The 22032-nt window shown below is 45.7% G+C and overlaps 2 protein-coding genes across 2 annotated transcripts; both read right to left on the bottom strand.

Moving 5' to 3' along the window:
- Nucleotides 1-664: 664 nt before the first annotated feature.
- LOC115572408 (uncharacterized) lies at nt 665-8449 on the bottom strand. The gene is made up of 2 exons (XM_030402435.1): nt 6714-8449; nt 665-3110 (listed from the first exon to the last, which is right to left on the bottom strand). The coding sequence occupies exons 1-2, from the start codon at nt 8383-8385 to the stop codon at nt 1339-1341; spliced, it is 3444 nt and encodes a 1147-aa protein (XP_030258295.1). The 5' UTR covers nt 8386-8449; the 3' UTR covers nt 665-1338.
- A 7659-nt stretch (nt 8450-16108) lies between these two features.
- Nucleotides 16109-18709, bottom strand: LOC115573290 (tripartite motif-containing protein 16-like). The gene has a single exon (XM_030404021.1). It carries the CDS (start codon nt 18617-18619, stop codon nt 16943-16945), a length of 1677 nt encoding a protein of 558 aa, XP_030259881.1. The 5' UTR covers nt 18620-18709; the 3' UTR covers nt 16109-16942.
- Between the last annotated feature and the right edge of the window lie 3323 nt (nt 18710-22032).

Genomic DNA, 22032 nt, shown 5'->3' with positions numbered 1-22032 from the left:
ATTCCCTTTCTGCCACCCTCTGGATCAAGACTACAGGTGCCACTGACGGCCGTAAATCTTTCAATGCGCGTTTTGTTTTTTGTTTTTTTATACCGAGCGTTAATCGCGCGTTAAAAAAATTAACGGCGTTAAGAGCGTTATTAACGCGTTAACTTTGACAGCCCTAATTTATAGCAATATATCTCGCTTCTTACTGTTTTGAAATGTACTCCTTTATTTCATGGTCTTAACAGGTGATTGGAAAATATTTACTTTTTTACCATGTGTACCTTGTATGAATCCCCCTTTATCTGTTTTGTTTTTTAGTTTTTAGTTTTCTCTTCTGGAAGGTTGCGGTATTTTATTGTATTGCTTATGTTCTTTCCTCTACGAGCCTTTATGGTTGTGGTACGTTCAATAAAGAAAATAATTTTTTTTTTTTTAGCATGTCACGGTCTTTTCATGCTGTCGAGTGTCAAAGTCTGAGAAACATACAGGTTAGATGGTAATATGGCTGATTCCACACAGTCACCAGGGATGTTGATCTTTAATCGATTAATCACTCATTTTAACTGTAAAAAATGTTAATAAGTGCTGCGCGAAGAAAATACTGGCTGTAAAAATGTCGTGAACTGTGAACTGTGAACCTGAACTTGAACTTGTGGAATGAAGACGACAAGAAAAGACTTTGTTCATGTTGGTTTATTCATGATGTAAAGCTTCAGTTTGTTCACACGTCCCATCAGTAAAGTCTGTTCAATGACTCTTGTTCAATGATTTCACTTCATCCACACAATCAGTTTGTTTGAATCTCAGCTACGTACAAGAACATAATAAATGATCTTCCTCACATATTATTGAATTTGTGTGACGATCGGAACAACGACAGCTTTTGTTCTGCCAAACAAATAAATGTAAATGTGATTCTAGATGAATTTAAAACTGTACAGAGTGATGAGAACTAAATCTGTAGGATAAATGAAGCTCTGCTGCTTTCTCTCTTTAGACTCATGCAGTGGAAGAGAAACAACAAGATGCAAACACATCAGTACAAATATTCAACACACATTTACAGCAGAGCGAAGTTTATATCTTCATGCAGACAAATGTCAGTTCAGCTGAACAAAAGTCATCATGAGCAGTGAGAGCCTCCATGGTTAAACAGACACAGGAAGGAGCGCCACCTAAAGACACTCAGACATTTACACAACAACAGATGACAAGATGTCAAAGTACCGCCCACAACGTTTGATTGACAGGTGAAGACACGACACAACAATCAGCCACAAACACGAAGACAGAATAAGTTTAAGAGTTAAAACTCAGAATTTAACTTACTGACCCTTAAACGAATTCTGTCTATTTGACTTTACAGAACTCAGCAGTGGATTCATAATGATAAACCCAAACTCCAGCATAGAGAGGCTGAGTGAATGTGGTCTGGACTCTGTGGAGGAGAGTCATGGTTTCAGAGACGCTGTAGAAGGACAGAATACCTGCACTGTGATCCAGGTACACTCCAACTCTGGAGGACCGAGGACCTGAGACGGGAGTTTGGACTTTGTTGTGATAAAAGTTGTAATTGACACAATTTAATGACCAAGATTTGTCATTTCGTCCAAATTCACTCACACTCCCTGCTTTGCTGATATTCTTGTATGTGACTGCTACTTCAACTCCTGTTCCTCCTCTCCACTCCACCTCCCAGTAACAACGTCCAGTCAGACTCTCTCTACTCAGGACCTGACCACAGTAAGTGAATCTGTCAGGGTGACTAGAATAAGACTGTTGTTGTCTCATTCTGATTACTTTTCTGTTCCCCTCAGGTAATAACAGCTGTGTGTATGCTGTGTTTGGATCCAGTGTGATTTTACGTGAATATCTTAAGAATCCAGCTCTGGTCTTGGGCTCTGGTTGTGGGTTTGACAGTAAAACATCCACTTGAGTCACTGTCAGTGAGATGTTGGTCCATGTCTCTCTCAGGACGTCCTGTAGTTTGTCTCTGAGCTCTGACACAGCTGCTGTCACATCCTCAAAGTACTTGAGAGGACAGATCTTGATGCTGGATGAGTGTGTAGACTCACTGAGTGCTGACAGTGAGGGGTAGTTGTGTAGAAACTGGTTGTGATCCTCTGTGTGTGAGAGCTTCTTCAGCTCAGCGTCTTTCCTCTTCAGCTCAGTGATCTCCTGCTCCAGCTTCTCCTGAAGCTCTTTGACACGACTCACTTCAGTTTCCTGCTGGGATCTGACCTGCTGCTTCACATCAGAGCGTCTTTCCTCCATGAGACGGATCAGCTGGGTGAAGATCTTCTCACTGTGCTCCACTGCTTTATCAGCAGAGCCATTGATGGCTTCCACCTCCTGTTGAAGCAGCTTCACATCTTCCTCTCTGTCCTGGATTCTCTGCTGGATGTTGTGTCGACTCCCCTCCAGTTCTCTCTGCCTCTCAGTCCTCTCTGCTGCAGCTGACACTGTGTCGTGGCCTTTATGTTCGTCCACAGAGCAGAGATAACAGATACACTGCTGATCAGTACGACAGAACATCTTCATCACCTCATCATGACGAGAGCAGATGTTCTCCTGGAGCTTCTCTGACGGCTCCACCAGCTTGTGTTTCTTTAAAGGAGCTGCTTCATAATGATGCTGAAGATGTTTCTCACAGTAAGAGGCTAAACAAACCAGACAGGACTTGACAGCTCTCAGTTTCCTCCCAGTGCAGACATCACAGGCCACATCTTCAGGTCCAGCATAGCAGAGATCAGCAGGAGCAGCTTGGAGTCCAGTCTTCTTCAGCTCCTCCACTAAATCTGCTAACATGGTGCTTTTCACCAGGACAGGCCTCGGTGTGAAGCTCTGCCTACACTGAGGGCAGCTGTGGGTTTTCTTCTCATCCTCTGTGTCCCAGAAGCTTTGAATACAGTTCATGCAGTAGCTGTGTCCACAGGGAATAGTCACCGGATCCTTCAGTAGATCCAAACAGACGGAACAGCCGAACTTTTCTTGGTCCAGCTGATTGTTTTGCTGCGCCATTTCACCTCCGAGTGTCAGCGACTGTCTGAGATTTACTTCCTGATAACTGAAACTGGTCTGAGCTCTGATCTGAACAACACGTGTTTCTGCAGTGAACGTGGCTCGTCAGCTCTCTCACTTCCTGGTTACACCCATTTTCAAAGTGCAGATCTGAAGGGGAGGGAACAAGGAAATATAGTGACAGAGTGGAGCTGCTGTGTTTGAGAGCAGGAAGAAGAGGGAGGGCTGATCCAGCTGTGCTTCATTCCAGGACGAGCAGCAGCTCTGTGACTCTGGACTTTGTTCGGTCATTTACAATGAAGCCTCAGTTAAAACCTGCTCCACATTTGAAATCAAAGCCTTAAGTTGTAAAATATTTCTTGGCTCCTCAGGCTTTGCTGACTGCTCCACCCAGAGGAAAATGTTACTGCTCAAAGCTTGCTCCTTTATGGCTATGGAGCCGTAAAGGAGCTCAGTGAGAGTTCTCATTTCAGTCTTGCTGTAGTCTTTTTTGGTCTCAAACATTTCTCATTTGTTTCTCCTAAAATTCCTTAGGAGCAATAGGTGAGACTTGAGACTTTTACCGCTTGAACCTTGTTCCTTTCCAGCACCGGGGAGACATTCTGAAACTTCATTGAGAGCTTGATGAGATCTCCTTTGAAACTTAAGCCTGATTTATGCTTCTGCGTCGCGGCGACGGCGTAGCTACGTCGTCGACGCAGACCCCTACGTGGACCCTACGCCGTAGCCTGACGGGCGCCTCCAAAAAATCCTGACTATGCGTCACGTCGACGCGTCGAGACGCGAACGGCAAGGATTGTCATTGGTCCGCTCTGAACGTGATTTCGGGCAGTTGCTTTTCCGGTCAACAGTATAACAACACCGCCACCGCATTTGTTGTTCAATATCCACGAGCTCTATCTCCAAAAACATCCGCTCCATCTCAGTTGCCATTGTTTACTGTCTGACCGGAAGAAAACCAAGGAATCCGATATGAACCCCCCGAAACCAAACAAAGACACAGCCACACACCCCTAGCCGCTTGGCGGAGCAACGCGTTCCCTCGACGCAGAACTACGAATGCCCAATGACGGCGTAGGGTCGACGACGTAGTTACGCCGTCGCCGCGACGCAGAAGCATAAACCAGGCTTTACAAGGAGCCCAAGCTGAGATTTTCTGCACCTGTTTCTCAGGAGAAACAGGAGAAATCAGCCACAGCCTCACTTTGGTCTCACATATATCTCATAGTTGTCTAGGAAAAACGAATGAGACACTACTGAGATCTCTTTTCCAATTTTCGTTTCCTCTGGGCATAGTTCTCTAACTCTCCCTCAGATTCTGTCCAGTTTTATTGTCCTGCTTATAAAAGCAGTCGACCTTCAGCAGGGAGTTATCAAACCAGCCTGTCATAAACATTCAAGTCACTGGAATATAATGTTCTCACATTTAGTGATTAACAGTTTTACATAAACATTAACATGATTCTGAGTTAAACCAGCATTTTAAGCTTTAAACAAAAATCCTCCATCCAGATATTTGTTGTCACTCTGAACCCAGAAGGACACAAATGAACCAGATCAGCTGCTTCTGCTGTTCATGTGATGATTTATATGAATCAGTAAATCAGTAAACTGGATATATTTTAGTTTGTTTCCTCGTGTGATCACAGCCGAACATTTGATTGCCATCATCGTGACTTTAAAATGATTTAAAGCTGACTGAAAACTATTGATGTGAAAGTTTCATCGTGACATAGAATCTTCTTCAGACACAACACCGTCAGCTGAACTTCAGCAGGTGGACGCACGAAGTCACATCAGGACAAAAGAAACCACAAGACTTTTGTGAAAGGTGGCTGATTTGAAGATGAATAAAGGAGGAAAAACTCAAATTAAGGCTGATAAAAGCAATAATTGAAGCTTCTGTAATTCTAAATGATTTAATTCTCCACTGGGTGTAAAAGGTGAAGTGTCAGAGATGAGACTCGTAACACCGGTGCATCACAACGAGACATTTATCATCTTTATTATGTGAACCGATGAGAGTTAAACTTCAAGACTCTCACTTTAACTTCCTACAGCGGGCTGATATGTCCTGTGTGATGGATCAACTTCACACAGAGAACTGACTGTAGTCTGAAGGAGGCCATAGAGATCCAATCTGCACTTTTAGTGGTTCAACAAACATTTACCAGGATGTATGACGCACTGCACCTTAATGTTAAAGACTCACATCAGCCTCAAAACATGTTCTTGACTAAAACTGTACAACAGGAGAGCTGAGGAGCTTTAACCTCCACTACATCTCTGGTCAGCAGGATGACGGCGCCCTCTTGTGTCCTGCATCAGTTTTCACAGTTCACTTGTTAACCTGCTGTGATGTTCACTGCAGGAAGACATGTGGAGACTTCACTGAGCCTTTGGCAGCTTCAAACAACATCAGTAAAGACACATTCAGATATATGTAACATTACACTGTGTCACTTTGTTCACAGGAGTCACAGCCTGGAACACTGATGCTGCATTCAGGTCACACAGGAAAGATGGGAGAGAAGAGTTTCACCTTTACAGATATTATTCACATCAGCTCTCAGCTTGTAAATACTATTTAGGAATGTGACATTTGAGGGTTTTTAAGTTGTCTGACTTCTAGAATTATGATTCAACAACATGGAAATACTTGTAAGCAAATGTGAAGAATAATTTTTTCACTTGATGATTTTCTGACAGCTTCAGCTCTAAACATGAACTGTGAACTTTGTGGTGTTTCAGGAGGAAAACTGCCTCAGTTATACTCTCATATTAGTGTCACATGTTCTCCATCAGCTCTGTGTGAGACCCTGGAATGAAGACGACAAGAAAAGACTTTGTTCATGTTGGTTTATTCATGATGTAAATCTTCAGTTTGTTAAGAAGTCCCAACAGTAAATGCTTGTTAATTCCTCACACGGGGCACCATTATGATTAGCATTGAATCACACGAGGCACGATTATGTAGTACTCATGCAGCATTAAAAGGTAGTTTTTGGTTAAATTTGGCTATCAATAAAAAATCATGATCATCAGGGATAATGATCAATTATGATGAATAAGAAGATCCAATTAACATTAGATCAACTTGGGGCACTGCCCTTGAAGACAGGAAAAGATAGCCAGTTCAATAATTCAGTCTCATAAAAAGTTATTCAACTGTTTCTAACTCTGATTAATAACTACAGCCAAATGTATCATAACACGCCTGGAACACCGACAGCTTATGTTCTGCCAAACAAATAAATGTAAATGTGATTCTAAATGAATTTAAAAATGTACAGATTGATGAGAACTAAATCTGAGGGATAAATGAAGCTCTGCTGCTTTCTCTCTTTAGACTCATGCAGTGGAAGAGAAACAACAACATGCAAACATATCAGTACAAATATTCAACACACATTTAGAGCACAGAGAAGTTTCTATCTTCATGCAGACAAATGTCAGTTCAGCTGAACAAAAGTCATCATGAGCAGTGAGAGCCTCCATAGTTAAACAGACACAGGAAGGAGCGCCACCTAAAGACACTCAGACATTTACACAACAACAGATGACAAGATGTCAAAGTACCGCCCACAATGTTTGATTGACAGGTGAAGACACGACACAACAATCAGCCACAAACATGAAGACAGAATAAGTTTAAGAGTTAAAACTAAAAATTTAACTCACTGACCCTTCAATGACTTCTGTCTATTTGACTTTACTGAACTCAGCAGTGGATCCATAATAACAAAACCCCAATCCAGCATAGAGAGGCTGAGTGAATGTGGTCTGGACTCTGTGGAGGAGAGTCATGGTTTCAGAGACGCTGTAGAAGGACAGAATACCTGCACTGTGATCCAGGTACACTCCAACTCTGGAGGACCGAGGACCTGAGACGGGAGTTTGGACGTTGTTGTGATAAAAGTTATGTCTGTCTTTGACACAATCTAATGACCAAGATTTGACATTTTGTCCAAACAAAGATTTACCCCCTGCTCTGTTGATATTCTTGTATGAGACTGCTACTACAACTCCCATTCCTCCCCACTCCACCTCCCAGTAACAACGTCCAGTCAGACTCTCTCTACTCAGGACCTGAGACCTGTTAGTGAACCTGTTTGGGTGACTAGAATAAGACAGATGATCTCTCTTGAATCTTACTTTTCTGTTCCCATCAGACAATAACAGACGTGTGTGTGCTGTGTTTTGATCCAGTGTGATTTCACGTGAATATCTTAAGAATCCAGCTCTGGTCATGTTCTCTGGTTGTGGGTTTGACAGTAAAACATCCACTTGAGTCACTGTCAGTGAGATGTTGGTCCATGTCTCTCTCAGGACGTCCTGTAGTTTGTCTCTGAGCTCTGACACAGCTGCTGTCACATCCTCAAAGTACTTGAGAGGACGGATATGGATGCTGGATGAGTGTGTAGACTCACTGAGTGCTGACAGTGAGGGGTAGTTGTGTAGAAACTGGTTGTGATCCTCTGTGTGTGAGAGCTTCTTCAGCTCAGCGTCTTTCCTCTTCAGCTCAGTGATCTCCTGCTCCAGCTTCTCCTGAAGCTCTTTGACTCGACTCACTTCAGTTTCCTGCTGGGATCTGACCTGCTGCTTCACATCAGAGCGTCTTTCCTCCATGAGACGGATCAGCTGGGTGAAGATCTTCTCACTGTGCTCCACTGCTTTATCAGCAGAGCCATTGATGGCCTCCACCTCCTGTTGAAGCAGCTTCACATCTTCCTCTCTGTCCTGGATTCTCTGCTGGATGTTGTGTCGACTCCCCTCCAGCTCTCTCTGCCTCTCAGTCCTCTCTGCTGCAGCTGACACTGTGTCGTGGCCTTTATGTTCGTCCATGGAGCAGAGATAACAGATACACTGCTGATCGGTACGGCAGAAAATCTTCATCACCTCATCATGACGAGAGCAGATGTTCTCCTGGAGCTTCTCTGACGGCTCCACCAGCTTGTGTTTCTTTAAAGGAGCTGCTTCATAATGAGGCTGGAGGTGTTTCTCACAGTAAGAGGCCAAACAGACCAGACAGGAGTTGTGGGCTTTCCGTTTCCTCCCAGTGCAGACATCACAGGCCACATCTTCAGGTCCAGCATAGCAGAGATCAGCAGGAGCAGCTTGGAGTCCAGTCTTCTTCAGCTCCTCAAGTAAATCCGCTAACATGGTGTTTTTCACCAGGACAGGCCTCGGTGTGAAGCTCTGACTACACTGAGGGCAGCTGTGGGTTTTCTTCTCATCCTCTGTGTCCCAGTAGCTTTGAATACAGTTCATGCAGTAGCTGTGTCCACAGGGAATAGTCACCGGATCCTTCAGTAGATCCGAACAGACGGAACAGCAGAATTTTGCTCGGTCCAGCTGATTGTTTTGCTGCGCCATTTCACCTCCGAGTGTCAACGACTGTCTGAGATTCACTTCCTGACAACTGAAAATGGTCTGAGCTCTAATCTGCACAACAGGTGTTTCTGCAGTGAGAGCAGGAAGGAGAGGCAGCAGTTATCAAAGGTTCAAGGTTCAACTTTTATTGCCATTATATAATACACGATTGCCCAGTAACATACAGTGGTTGTGTGTCCACTCACACACACAGAAACAGTTTACACAGATATTCAGATGGCTGTATATGTATATGTTATATTAAAACAATCTATTCATCATTTATCATCATAACATGCCTTCTAATACGAAAAACACATTTACAGTCCTTTTCCTTGATGAAGTTGGTTTAGTTACACTGATACCACTTGTACCATGTATTTCAAAACTCAGAAAATATTAAGGATACATAAGATGTAATGTGAGTGTCCTTAGAAGTCTAATAGAGTAAATTTTATAATGGGATTTTAGCATTTACAGACAGTGGTACATTCAAACACATCAATATATTATCCATGATCCAAGAAAATTACTTTGGAGTCATTGAAGGGGTACTGATGGATTTACTCAGGTGATAATTTTTTTCCCAAAAGGTGTGTTGTATCAGATACTTTCCTGTGTTACTACAGGAAGCAGTGTGCCCTACAGGAAGAGTGGAGGTGAATGGTGAGTGTGTAGTGAATCAGACTATTCAGGAGATAAGAGTTTGAGTCTGGCCACAAACGTATAATTACAGAATAATCCACAGTCTTGTAGAATTCTCTCATCTTGACATTCTTGTGTGGTGATAGAATTCACATTGTTTTGTTCAATCTGGTCTCAGAGCAGTTTGTGAAGTAGTCACAAAATGTAATCTTAAGAAACTCAGCACAAGATTCACAAGAAAATTCATATAGATTGAATTACTATTCAGGATCTTTTCAGTTGAAAACTGAGCTGAAAAGATGTTTCACTAGCAAGGACCACACCGTCAACATGATGCGTATAAATGATATATCATGAAAGAAAAAGAATAATAAATGTTGAAGATCTTAGTTCTTTGAGTTCATCGAGTGCGTTTCTGTCAGGCGGGGGGTTAAAGGGAAGACTAAGGAAAGGGGAAGGTGGACCCAAATGCAGTTATACACGAGAGGCAAGGCTGGGGGGGAAACAAAAAGCGAGCTTTATTGTAAAGCTGATCATGAAAAACAGGAGCAGACAAAACGGGGGCAAGAGACAAAGTAGCAAAAGAAAGCAAGGCAAAGTAGCAACAAAAACTGGGCAAAGTAAACTAAAGTTCAAATCAAAAAATGCAAAATGCAAAACTCAAATCCAGAACACATACCGTGGGGAACAAGGAACTGACAGGAGCAGGCACATTGACGGGAACATGGATGAGACAGAGGCTGACAATTACAATGACCAGACAGGGAGTGAAGGGAAACAAACAGACTAAGAACACAGACACTGATGACAAGAAGAGGAACAGGTGAGGTGGACCAACAGGTGAGGAGCACACGAGAACATGAAGGGAACAAAGCAATAGACAGAGGGAGCCAGAGGGAACATAGGAAAATACACAGGAGAACTTAAAGGACACATGAGGGCATGGAAAAACAAGACACAAGACAAGATACAAAGACATAAAACCAGAGTCATGACAGTACCCCCTCCTCAAGGGGCAGCTTCCAGATGCCCCAAAACATAATTCCAAGTGAGGCTGGGAGGGTGGAGGGGGTCTGGAGGAGGGCCAGAGTCAAAGTGAAGTCGGGAGGGTGGAGGGGGTTCAGGAGGAGGGCCAAGGTCCAAACAAACAGGAGGGTGGAGGCGAGGACTGGAACCCACTGGAGGCCGGGGACGTGGGCTTGGACCCCCTAGAGGCCGGGGACGTGGACTGGGACCCACTAGAGGCCGGGGACGTGGACTGGGACCCACTAGAGGCCGGGGACGTGGACTGGGACCCACTAGAGGCCGGGGACGTGGACTGGGACCCACTAGAGGCCGGGGACGTGGACTGGGACCCACTAGAGGCCGGGGACGTGGACGAAGATGTAGGCGTTCTGTAGGCCGGCGACGAAGATGTTCTGGAGGCTGGCGACGAAGATGAAGGCGCTCTGGAGGCCGGCGACGAAGGCGCTCTGGAGGCCGGCGACGAAGGCGCTCTGGAGGCCGGCGACGAAGGCGCTCTGGAGGCCGGCGACGAAGGCGCTCTGGAGGCCGGCGACGAAGACAAAGACGTAGGCGTGGGCTGGGACCCACTGGAGGCCTGCGACGAAGGCGAAGGTGTTCTTGAGGCCGGACCATTGGCTGGGAAAACCTCCTGGGTCTTAGCCGGACCATGAACAGGGGTTTGCAGGGAGCTGGTGGCCTGGAAGCTGATGAACGGTGGCTGGCAGTGGACGACCTCGGCCGGGCCTCCGACCGAGGAGCTGGCACTGGACTTGGCGCTGGCCTCGGCCGGTCCCCCGACCGGGGAGCAGACACAGGACTGGGCGTGGGACTCGGCCCGGTCCCCCGACCGGGGAGCAGACACAGGACTGGGCGTGGGACTCGGCCCGGTCCCCCGACCGGGGAGCAGACACAGGACTGGGCGTGGGACTCGGCCCGGCCTCCGACCGGGGTGCCGGGACGGGCCTCGGCCCGGCCTCCGACCGGGGTGCCGGGACGGGCCTCGGCCCGGCCTCCGACCGGGGTGCCGGGACGGGCCTCGGCCCGAGGTGCCGGGACGGGCGCCATCAGGTCCGCCGACTGAAGGCCACAGGCAGGGACAGGCGCCATCAGGTCCGCCGACTGAAGGCCACAGGCAGGGACAGGCGCCATCAGGTCCGCCGACTGAAGGCCACAGGCAGGGACAGGCGCCATCAGGTCCGCCGACTGAAGGCCACAGGCAGGGACAGGCGCCATCAGGTCCGCCGACTGAAGGCCACTGGCAGGAACAGGCGCCATCAGGGCCGCCGACTGAAGGCCACTGGCAGGAACAGGCGCCATCAGGGCCGCCGACTGAGGGCCACTGGCAGGTGTTGACCGGGCCGCCGACTGAGGGCCACTGGCAGGTGTCGACCGGGCCGCCGACTGAGGGCCACTGGCAGGTGTCGACCGGGCCGCCGACTGAGGGCCAGCTGGAACCGTTGTCAGCCATGCCGTCAAGGGGATGACCCAGCTGGCATCGACTGGGCAACCAACATAGGAGCTGGGAATCAAGCTGAGGCGTGGTCTGTGGCCGGAGCTGAGGCATGGTCTGTGGCCGGAGCTGAGGCATGAGTTTGGGCCCCAGAGCCTGACTTCAGGGAGCCAGGACGTGGACGGGCTCATCGCTTTCTCGGTGGGGCCTTGTAGGCCAGCCGGGTTCCCCAGGAAGGGGACATATCAGGACTGGCAGACACTGTGGTTGAGACTGAGGCCTGGGCTGGTAGCCGAGCTGCGGCTACGGCATGGGCTGGGGCTGGGGCTGGTAGCTTGGCTGTGGCTGTGGTGTGGGTTTCGGTTGGTAGCTTTGCTCTGGCTTGAAAACAAAGGTTGCTAGCAGCAATTTGACGAGCCCTGCTAGCTGGATTTGTCATAAAGTCCTGGTACCAGGACTAATAATTTCCAGCCCATTAACTGCTGGGTCCATTTTTGTTCTGGTCATTCTGTCAGGCGGGAGGTTAAAGGGAAGACTAAGGAAAGGGGAAGGTGGACCCAAATGCAGTTATACACGAGAGGCAAGGCTGGGGGAAACAAAAAGCGAGCTTTATTGTAAAGCTGATCATGAAAAACAGGAGCAGACAAAACGGGGGCAAGAGACAAAGTAGCAAAAGAAAGCAAGGCGAAGTAGCAACAAAAACTGGGCAAAGTACAAATCAAAACCAAAGTTCAAATCAAAAAATGCAAAACTCAAATCCAGAACACATACCGTGGGGAACAAGGAACTGACAGGAGCAGGCACATGGACGGGAACATGGACGAGACAGAGGCTGACAATTACAATGACCAGACATGGAGTGAAAGGAAACACACAGACTAAGAACACAGACACTGATGACAAGACGAGGAACAGGTGAGGTGGACCAACAGGTGAGGAAACGAAGGGGAGGAGCACACGAGAACATGAAGGGAACAAAGCAATAGACAGAGGGAGCCAGAGGGAACATAGGAAAATACACAGGAGAACTTAAAGGACACATGAGGGCATGGAAAAACAAGACACAAGACAAGATACAAAGACATAAAACCAGAGTCATGACAGTTGTGGGGAAGCTCTGTAGAGAATTCGCCGCCACACTATATATTTGGACCTTTGCTATATATTTTGTTGAGTTGTGTACTTCTTTGTTTCCAGCAATGTTCAAACCAGAGAAATTAATAAATTACAAATGTTTACTTAAGGTAACAATGTCTCTAATTTGGACACCTGTTGCTTCTTCTGTGATAGTGGAGTTGGTGAACGAGTCCAAACTTAACATGACTAAAATGTTAAACCATCACCTTGTCCTTGGACATTAGTGCATGACTCAGACTGATTTTCATCAGCAGTGGTGGTTGTTTAATGGTGTTCACCATCGGTTAGGCATTACTTGACTACTGGAACATTTGTGTGTCTTTGTGTTACCCGTTTCACTGTTTATTCTCCCCAAACAGCCAGATTACCTTACAGTTTGATAGCTGTAAAATGAACAACCATGAAAGTAAAGCCATTTTTTTTATCACCCAAATTAAAAAGTAGTTTCTGAGCTCTCCTTCTGCGGATCAGAGCAAAATCTGATTTGATCGTGGGTCTTCATCCCAGGCCCAGGAGATCTGAACCTCAAATACAGCACATACCACAGTCATGGGGGCAGCATAGCTTATGGACCCTTCATTCAGTGTCAGAACCAGCATTACAAGTTGTCAGGAACAGAACAACCACCAGGAGGCGCAAGAGTTCCACTGAAACTTCACCAATGTGGGGAGCTTGACAAATAGGTTGTTTTATTTTCTTTCCTGTTGATCGCACAGCGATGACTCAAACTGAATATTTGCTGAGTTTTGTTTAGATGTTGTATTGATTCAGCAGAAACTGACAACAGACAGGGTACATGTTGCTTGCTCAAAGCAGTGGCTACAGAATAAGCTTTTAGTTTTTTTTTTGTTTTTTTTTTACTTTTACATGAGATCTGCTGACTGAGTGATGGTCCAATCTGCATCCATTTCTCCGCGATTTCAGATCTCCATCATAGAATAAATGAATGAATAAACTTATGATTTGTCCTTGAGGAAACCAGGAATGATCCAGTTATCTTTGTGACAGCAGTGCCAACACTGACTGGAACCACAGCTTTTGTTCTCTTCCAAACAAATGAATGTAAATGTTATTCTAGATGAATTTACAAATGTACAGAGTGATGAAAACTAAATCTGTAGGATAAATGAAGCTCTGCTGCTTTCTCTCTTTAGACTCATGCAGTGGAAGAGAAACAACAACATGCAAACACATCAGTACAAATATTCAACACACATTTAGAGCACAGAGAAGTTTATATCTTCATGCAGACAAATGTCAGTTCAGCTGAACAAAAGTCATCATGAGCAGTGAGAGCCTCCATGGTTAAACAGACACAGGAAGGAGCGCCACCTAAAGACACTCAGACATTTACACAACAACAGATGACAAGATGTCAAAGTACCGCCCACAATGTTTGATTTACAGGTGAAGACATGACACAACAATCAGCCAAGAACATGATTTAACTCACTGTCCCTTAAATGACTTCTGACTATTTGACTTTACTGATATCAGCAGTGGTGTTAATGTAAGAAACCCTAATTCCAGCATAAAGAGGCTGAGTGAGCTCCGTGACACTGAACTTTGTTCGGTCGTTTACAATGAAGCCTCAGTTAAAACCTGCTCCACATTTGAAATCAAAGTCTTTGCTGATGGCTCCACCCAGAGGAAAATTTTACTGCTCAAAGCTTGCTCCTTTATGGCTATGGAGCCATAAAGGAGCTCAGTGAGAGTTCTCATTTCAGTCTTGTTGTAGTCTTTTTTGGTCTCAAACATTTCTCATTTGTTTCTCCTAAAATTCCTTAGGAGCAATAGGTGAGACTTGAGACTTTTACCGCTTAAACCTTGTTCCTTTCCAGCACTGGGGAGACATTCTGAAACTTCACTGAGAGCTTGATGAGATCTCCTTTGAAACTTACAGGGAGCCCAAGCTGAGATTTTCTGCACCTGTTTCTCAGGAGAAACAGGAGAAATCAGCTACAGCCTCACTTTGGTCTCATATATATCTCATAGTTGTCTAGGAAAAATGAATGAGACACTACTGTGATCTCTTTTCAAATTTTCATTTCCTCTGGGCATAGTTCTCTAACTCTCCCTCAGATTCTGTCCAGTTTTATTGTCCTGCTTATAAAAACAGTCGACCTTCAGCAGGGAATTATCAAACCAGCCTGTCATAAAAACATTCAAGTCACTGGAATATAATGTTCTCACATTTAGTGATTAACAGTTTTACATAAACATTAACATGATTCTGAGTTAAACCAGCATTTTAAGCTTCAAACTAAAATCCTCCAACCAGATATTTGTTGTCACTCTGTCTGAACCCAGAAGGACACAAATGAACCAGATCAGCTGCTTCTGCTGTTCATGTCCAGATTTATACCAATCAAGAAATCGGTAAAGTGGATATACTTTAGTTTGTTTCCTCGTGTGATCACAGCCAAACATTTGATTTCCATCATCGTGACCTGATTTAAGGCTGACTGAAAACTGCTGATGTGAAAGTTTCATCTTGAAATAAAATCTTCTTCAGACACAACACCGTCAGTTGAACTTCAGCTGGTGGACGCATGAAGTCACATCAGGACAAAAGAAACCACAAGACTTTTGGGAAACGTGGCTGATTTGAAGCTGAAATACAGGAGGAAAAAATAAACTTAAAAATAAAAAAGGCTGATAAAATCAATAATTTAAGCTTATGTAGTACTAAATGATGTAATTCTCCACTGGGTGTAAAAGGTGAAGTGTCAGAGATGAGGACTTTGACACTGGTGCATCACAACGAGACATTTATCATCTTTATTATGTGAACCGATGAGAGTTAAACTTCAAGACTCTCACTTTAACTTCCTACAGCGGGCTGACGATATGTCCTGTGTGATGGATCAACTTCACACAGAGAACTGACTGCAGTCTGAAGGAGGCCACAGAGATCCAATCTGCACTTTTAGTGGTTCAACACATATTTACCAGGGTGTATGACGCACTGCACCTTAATGATAAAGACTCACATCAGCCTCAAAACATGTTCTTGACTAAAACTGTACAACAGGAGAGCTGAGGAGCTTTAACCTCCACTACAGTTCTGGTCAGCAGGATGACGGCGCCCTCTTGTGTTCTGCATCAGTTTTCACAATTCACTTGTTAACCTGCTGTGATGTTCACTGCAGGAAGACATGTGGAAACTTCACTGATTCACATCACATCAGCTCTCAGCTTGTAAACAGTATTTAGAAATGCGACATTTGAGGCTTTTAAAGTTCTCTGACTTCTAGAATTATGATCCAACAACGTGGAAATACTTGTATCCAAATGTGAAGAATAATTTATTCACTTGATGATTTTCTGACGGCTTCAGCTCTGAACATGAACTGTGAACTTTGTGGTGTTTCAGGAGGAAAACTGCCTCAGTTATACTCTCATATTAGTGTCACATGTTCTCCATCAGCTCTGTGTGAGACCCTGGAATGAAGACGACAAGAAAAGACTTTGTTCATGTTGGTTTATTCATGATGTAAAGCTTTAGTTTGTTAAGAAGTCCCATCAGTAAAGTCTTGTTAATTCCTCACACGGGGCACCATAATGATTAGCACTGACTCACACGAGGCACGATTATGTAGTACTCATGCAGCATTAAAAGGTAGTTTTTGGTTAAATTTGGCTATCAATAAAAAATCATGATCATCAGGGATAATGATCAATTATGATGAATAAGAAGATCCAATTAACATTAGATCAACTTGGGGTACTGCCCTTGAAGACAGGAAAAGATAGCCAGTTCAATAATTCAGTCTCATAAAAAGTTATTCAACTGTTTCTAACTCTGATTAATAACTACAGCCAAATGTATCATAACACGACTGGAACAACGACAGCTTTTGTTCTGCCAAAAATATAAATGTAAATGTGATTCTAGATGAATTTAAAAGTGTACAGAGTGATGAGAACTAAATCTGTAGGATAAATGAAGCTCTGCTGCTTTCTCTCTTTAGACTCATGGAGTGGAAGAGAAACAACAACATGCAAACACATCAGTACAAATATTCAACACACATTTAGAGCACAGAGAAGTTTATATCTTCATGCAAACAAATGTCAGTTCAGCTGAACAAAAGTCATCATGAGCAGTGAGAGCCTCCATGGTTAAACAGACACAGGAAGGAGCGCCACCTAAAGACACTCGGACATTTACACAACAACAGATGACAAGATGTCAAAGTACCGCCCACAATGTTTGACTGACAGGTGAAGACACGACACAACAATCAGCAACAAACATGAAGACAGAATAAGTTTAAGAGTTAAAACTAAAAATTTAACTCACTGACCCTTCAATGACTTCTATTTGACTTTACTGAACTCAGCAGTGGTTTCAGAATTTACCAAAACTCCAGCATAGAGAGGCTGAGTGAATGTGGTCTGGACTCTGTGGAGGAGAGTCATGGTTTCAGAGACGCTGTAGAAGGACAGAATACCTGCACTGTGATCCAGGTACACTCCAACTCTGGAGGACCGAGGACCTGAGACGGGAGTTTCGACATTGTTGTGATTAAACTTATAACTGTGATTGACACAATATAATGACCAAGATTTGTCATTTCGTCCAAACACACATTTAACAGGGTTCTCTGCTCTGCTGATATTCTTGTATGCAACTGCTACATAAACTCCTTTTCCTCTCCACTCCACCTCCCAGTAACAACGTCCAGTCAGACTCTCTCTACTCAGGACCTGACAACAGTAAGTAAATCTGTCTGGGTGACTACAATAAGACTGTTGTTCACTCATTCTTGTTACTTTTCTGTTCCCCTCAGATAATAACAGATTTGCGTTTGCTGTGTTTGGCTCCAGTGTGAGTTCACGTGAATATCTTAAGAATCCACCTCTGGTCATGTTCTCTGGTTGTGGGTTTGACAGTAAAACATCCACTTGAGTCACTGTCAGTGAGATGTTGGTCCATGTCTCTCTCAGGACGTCCTGTAGTTTGTCTCTGAGCTCTGACACAGCTGCTGTCATATCCTCAAAGTACTTGAGAGGACCGATATGGATGCTGGATGAGTGTGTAGACTCACTGAGTGCTGACAGTGAGGGGTAGTTGTGTAGAAACTGGTTGTGATCCTCTGTGTGTGAGAGCTTCTTCAGCTCAGCGTCTTTCCTCTTCAGCTCAGTGATCTCCTGCTCCAGCTTCTCCTGAAGCTCTTTGACTCGACTCACTTCAGTTTCCTGCTGGGATCTGACCTGCTGCTTCACATCAGAGTGTCTTTTCTTAATTAGACGGATCAGCTGGGTGAAGATCTTCTCACTGTACTCCACTGCTTTATCAGCAGAGCCATTGATGGCCTCCACCTCCTGTTGAAACAGCTTCACATCTTCCTCTCTGTCCTGGATTCTCTGCTGGATGTTGTGTCGACTCCCCTCCAGCTCTCTCTGCCTCTCAGTCCTCTCTGCTGCAGCTGACACTGTGTCGTGGCCTTTATGTTCGTCCATGGAGCAGAGATAACAGATACACTGCTGATCGGTACGGCAGAAAATCTTCATCACCTCATCATGACGAGAGCAGATGTTCTCCTGGAGCTTCTCTGACGGCTCCACCAGCTTGTGTTTCTTTAAAGGAGCTGCTTCATAATGAGGCTGGAGGTGTTTCTCACAGTAAGAGGCCACACAGACCAGACAGGAGTTGTGGGCTTTCCGTTTCCTCCCAGTGCAGACATCACAGGCCACATCTTCAGGTCCAGCATAGCAGAGATCAGCAGGAGCAGCTTGGAGTCCAGTCTTCTTCAGCTCCTCAAGTAAATCCGCTAACATGGTGTTTTTCACCAGGACAGGCCTCGGTGTGAAGCTCTGCCTACACTGAGGGCAGCTGTGGGTTTTCTTCTCATCCTCTGTGTCCCAGTAGCTTTGAATACAGTTCATGCAGTAGCTGTGTCCACAGGGAATAGTCACCGGATCCTTCAGTAGATCCGAACAGACGGAACAGCAGAATTTTGCTCGGTCCAGCTGATTGTTTTGCTGCGCCATTTCACCTCTGAGTGTCAATGACTGTCTGAGATTCACTTCCTGATAACTGAAACTGGTCTGAGCTCTGATCTGCACAACAGGTGTTTCTGCAGTGAACGGGGCTTGTCAGGTCTCTCACTTCATGGTTACACCCATTTTCAAAGTGCAGATCTGAAGGGGAGGGAACAAGAAAATATAGTGACAGAGTGGAGCTGCTGTGTTTGAGAGCAGGAAGGAGAGGCAGCAGTTATCAAAGGTTCAACTTTTATTGCCATTATATAATACAGGATTGCCCAGTAACATACAGTGGTTGTGTGTCCACTCACACACACAGAAACAGTTTACACAGATATTCAGATGGCTATATGTTGTATATGTTATATTAAAACAATCTATTCATCATTTATCATCATAACATGCCTTCTAATACGAAAAACACATTTACAGTCCTTTTCCTTGATGAAGTCGGTTTAGTTACACTGATACCACTTGTACCATGTATTTCAAAACTCAGAAAATATTAAGGATACATAAGATGTAATGTGAGTGTCCTTAGAAGTCTAATAGAGTAAATTTTATAATGGGATTTTAGCATTTACAGACAGTGGTACATTCAAACACATCAATATATTATCCATGATCCAAGAAAATTACTTCGGAGTCATTGAAGGGGTACTGATGGATTTACTCAGATGATAATTTTATTCCCAAAAGGTGTGTTGCATCAGATACTTTCCTGTGTTACTACAGGAAGCAGTGTGCCCTACAGGAAGAGTGGAGGTGAATGGTGAGTGTGTAGTGAATCAGACTATTCAGGAGATGAGAGTTTGAGTCTGGCCACAAACGTATAATTACAGAATAATCCACAGTCTTGTAGAATTCTCTCATCTTGACATTCTTGTGTGGTGATAGAATTCACATTGTTTTGTTCAATCTGGTCTCAGAGCAGTTTGTGAAGTAGTCACAAAATGTAATCTTAAGAAACTCAGCACAAGATTCACAAGGAAATTCATATAGATTGAATTACTATTCAGGATCTTTTCAGTTGAAAACTGAGCTGAAAAGATGTTTCACTAGCAAGGACCACACCGTCAACATGATGCGTATAAATGATATATTATGAAAGAAAAATACGAAATGTTGAAGATCTTCGTTCTTCGAGTTCATCGTGTGCATTTCTGTCAGGCGGGGGGTTAAAGGGAAGACTAAGGAAAGGGGAAGGTGGACCCAAATGCAGTTATACACGAGAGGCAAGGCTGGGGGAAACAAAAAGCGAGCTTTATTGTAAAGCTGATCATGAAAAACAGGAGCAGACAAAACGGGGGCAAGAGACAAAGTAGCAAAAGAAAACAAGGCGAAGTAGCAACAAAAACTGGGCAAAGTACAAATCAAAACCAAAGTTCAAATCAAAAAATGCAAAATGCCAAACTCAAATCCAGAACACATACCGTGGGGAACAAGGAACTGACAGGAGCAGGCACATGGACGGGAACATTGACGAGACAGAGGCTGACAATTACAAAGACCAGACAGGGAGTGAAGGGAAACACACAGACACTGATGACAAGACGAGGAACAGGTGAGGTGGACCAACAGGTGAGGTAACGAAGGGGAGGAGCACACGAGAACATGAAGGGAACAAAGCAATAGACAGAGGGACACAGGAGAACTTAAAGGACACATGAGGGCATGGAAAAACAAGACACAAGACAAGATACAAAGACATAAAACCAGAGTCATGACAGTACCCCCCCCTCAAGGGGCAGCTTCCAGATGTCCCAAAACATAAGTCCAAGTGAGGCTGGGAGGGTGGAGGGGGTTCAGGAGGAGGGCCAAGGTCCAAACAAACAGGAGGGTGGAGGCGAGGACTGGAACCCACTGGAGGCCGGGGACGTGGGCTTGGACCCCCTAGAGGCCGGGGACGTGGACGAAGACGTAGGCGTTCTGTAGGCCGGCGACGAAGACGAAGGCGCTCTGGAGGCCGGCGACGAAGACGTAGGCGCTCTGGAGGCCGGCGACGAAGACGTCCTGGAGGCCGGCGATGAAGACAAAGACGAAGGCGTTCTGTAGGCCTGCGATGAAGACGTAGGCGTGGGCTGGGACCCACTGGAGGCCGGCGACGAAGGCGAAGGCGTGGGCTGGGACCCACTGGTGGCCGGCGACGAAGGCGAAGGTGTTCTTGAGGCCGGACCATTGGCTTGGAAAACCTCCTGGGTCTTAGCCGGACCATGAACAGGGGTTTGCAGGGAGCTGGTGGCCTGGAAGCTGATGAACGGTGGCTGGCAGTGGACGACCTCGGCCGGGCCTCCGACCGAGGAGCAGGGACGGGCCTCGGCCGGTCCTCCGACCGAGGAGCAGGACGGGACTTGGCATGGGCCTCGGCCGGTCCTCCGACCGAGGAGCTGGGACGGGACTTGGCATGGGCCTCGGCCGGTCCTCCGACCGAGGAGCTGGGACGGGACTTGGCATGGGCCTCGGCCGGCCCTCTGACCGAGGAGCTGGGACGGGACTTGGCATGGGCCTCGGCCGGTCGTCCGACCGAGGTTCCGGGACAGGCGCCATCAGGTCCGCCGACTGAAGGCCACAGGCAGGAACAGGCGTCGACCGGGCCGCCGACTGAAGGCCACTGGCAGGCGTCGACCGGGCCGCCGACTGAAGGCCACTGGCAGGTGTCGACCGGGCCGCCGACTGAGGGCCACTGGCAGGTGTCGACCGGGCCGCCGACTGAGGGCCACTGGCAGGTGTCGACCGGGCCACCGACTGAGGGCCAGCTGGAACCGTTGTTAGCCATGCCGTCTGACAATTACCCTAACCCTGACAATTACAATGACCAGACATGGAGTGAAGGGAAACACACAGACTAAGAACACAGACACTGATGACAAGACGAGGAACAGGTGAGGTGGACCAACAGGTGAGGTAACGAAGGGGAGGAGCACACGAGAACATGAAGGGAACAAAGCAATAGACAGAGGGAGCCAGAGGGAACATAGGAAAATACACAGGAGAATTTAAAGGACACATGAGGGCATGGAAAAACAAGACACAAGACAAGATACAAAGACATAAAACCAGAGTCATGACAGTTGTGGGGAAGCTCTGTAGAGAATTCGCCGCCGCACTATATATTTGGACCTTTGCTATATATTTTGTTGAGTTGTGTACTTCCTTGTTTCCAGCAATGTTCAAACCAGAGAAATTAATAAATTACAAATGTTTACTTAAGGTAACAATGTTTCTAATTTGGACACCTGTTGCTTCTTCTGTGATAGTGGAGTTGGTGAACGAGTCCAAACTTAACATGACTAAAATGTTAAACCATCACCTTGTCCTTGGACATTAGTGCATGACTCAGACTGATTTTCATCAGCAGTGGTGGTTGTTTAATGGTGTTCACCATCGGTTAGGCATTACTTGACTGCTGGAACATTTGT

This window comes from Sparus aurata, chromosome 21 (genome assembly GCF_900880675.1).
Source record: "Sparus aurata chromosome 21, fSpaAur1.1, whole genome shotgun sequence".
Classification (NCBI taxonomy): domain Eukaryota; kingdom Metazoa; phylum Chordata; class Actinopteri; order Spariformes; family Sparidae; genus Sparus; species Sparus aurata.
Note: the sequence above shows the minus strand (reverse complement) of the source record. Positions and strands in the feature narration are given on the sequence as shown.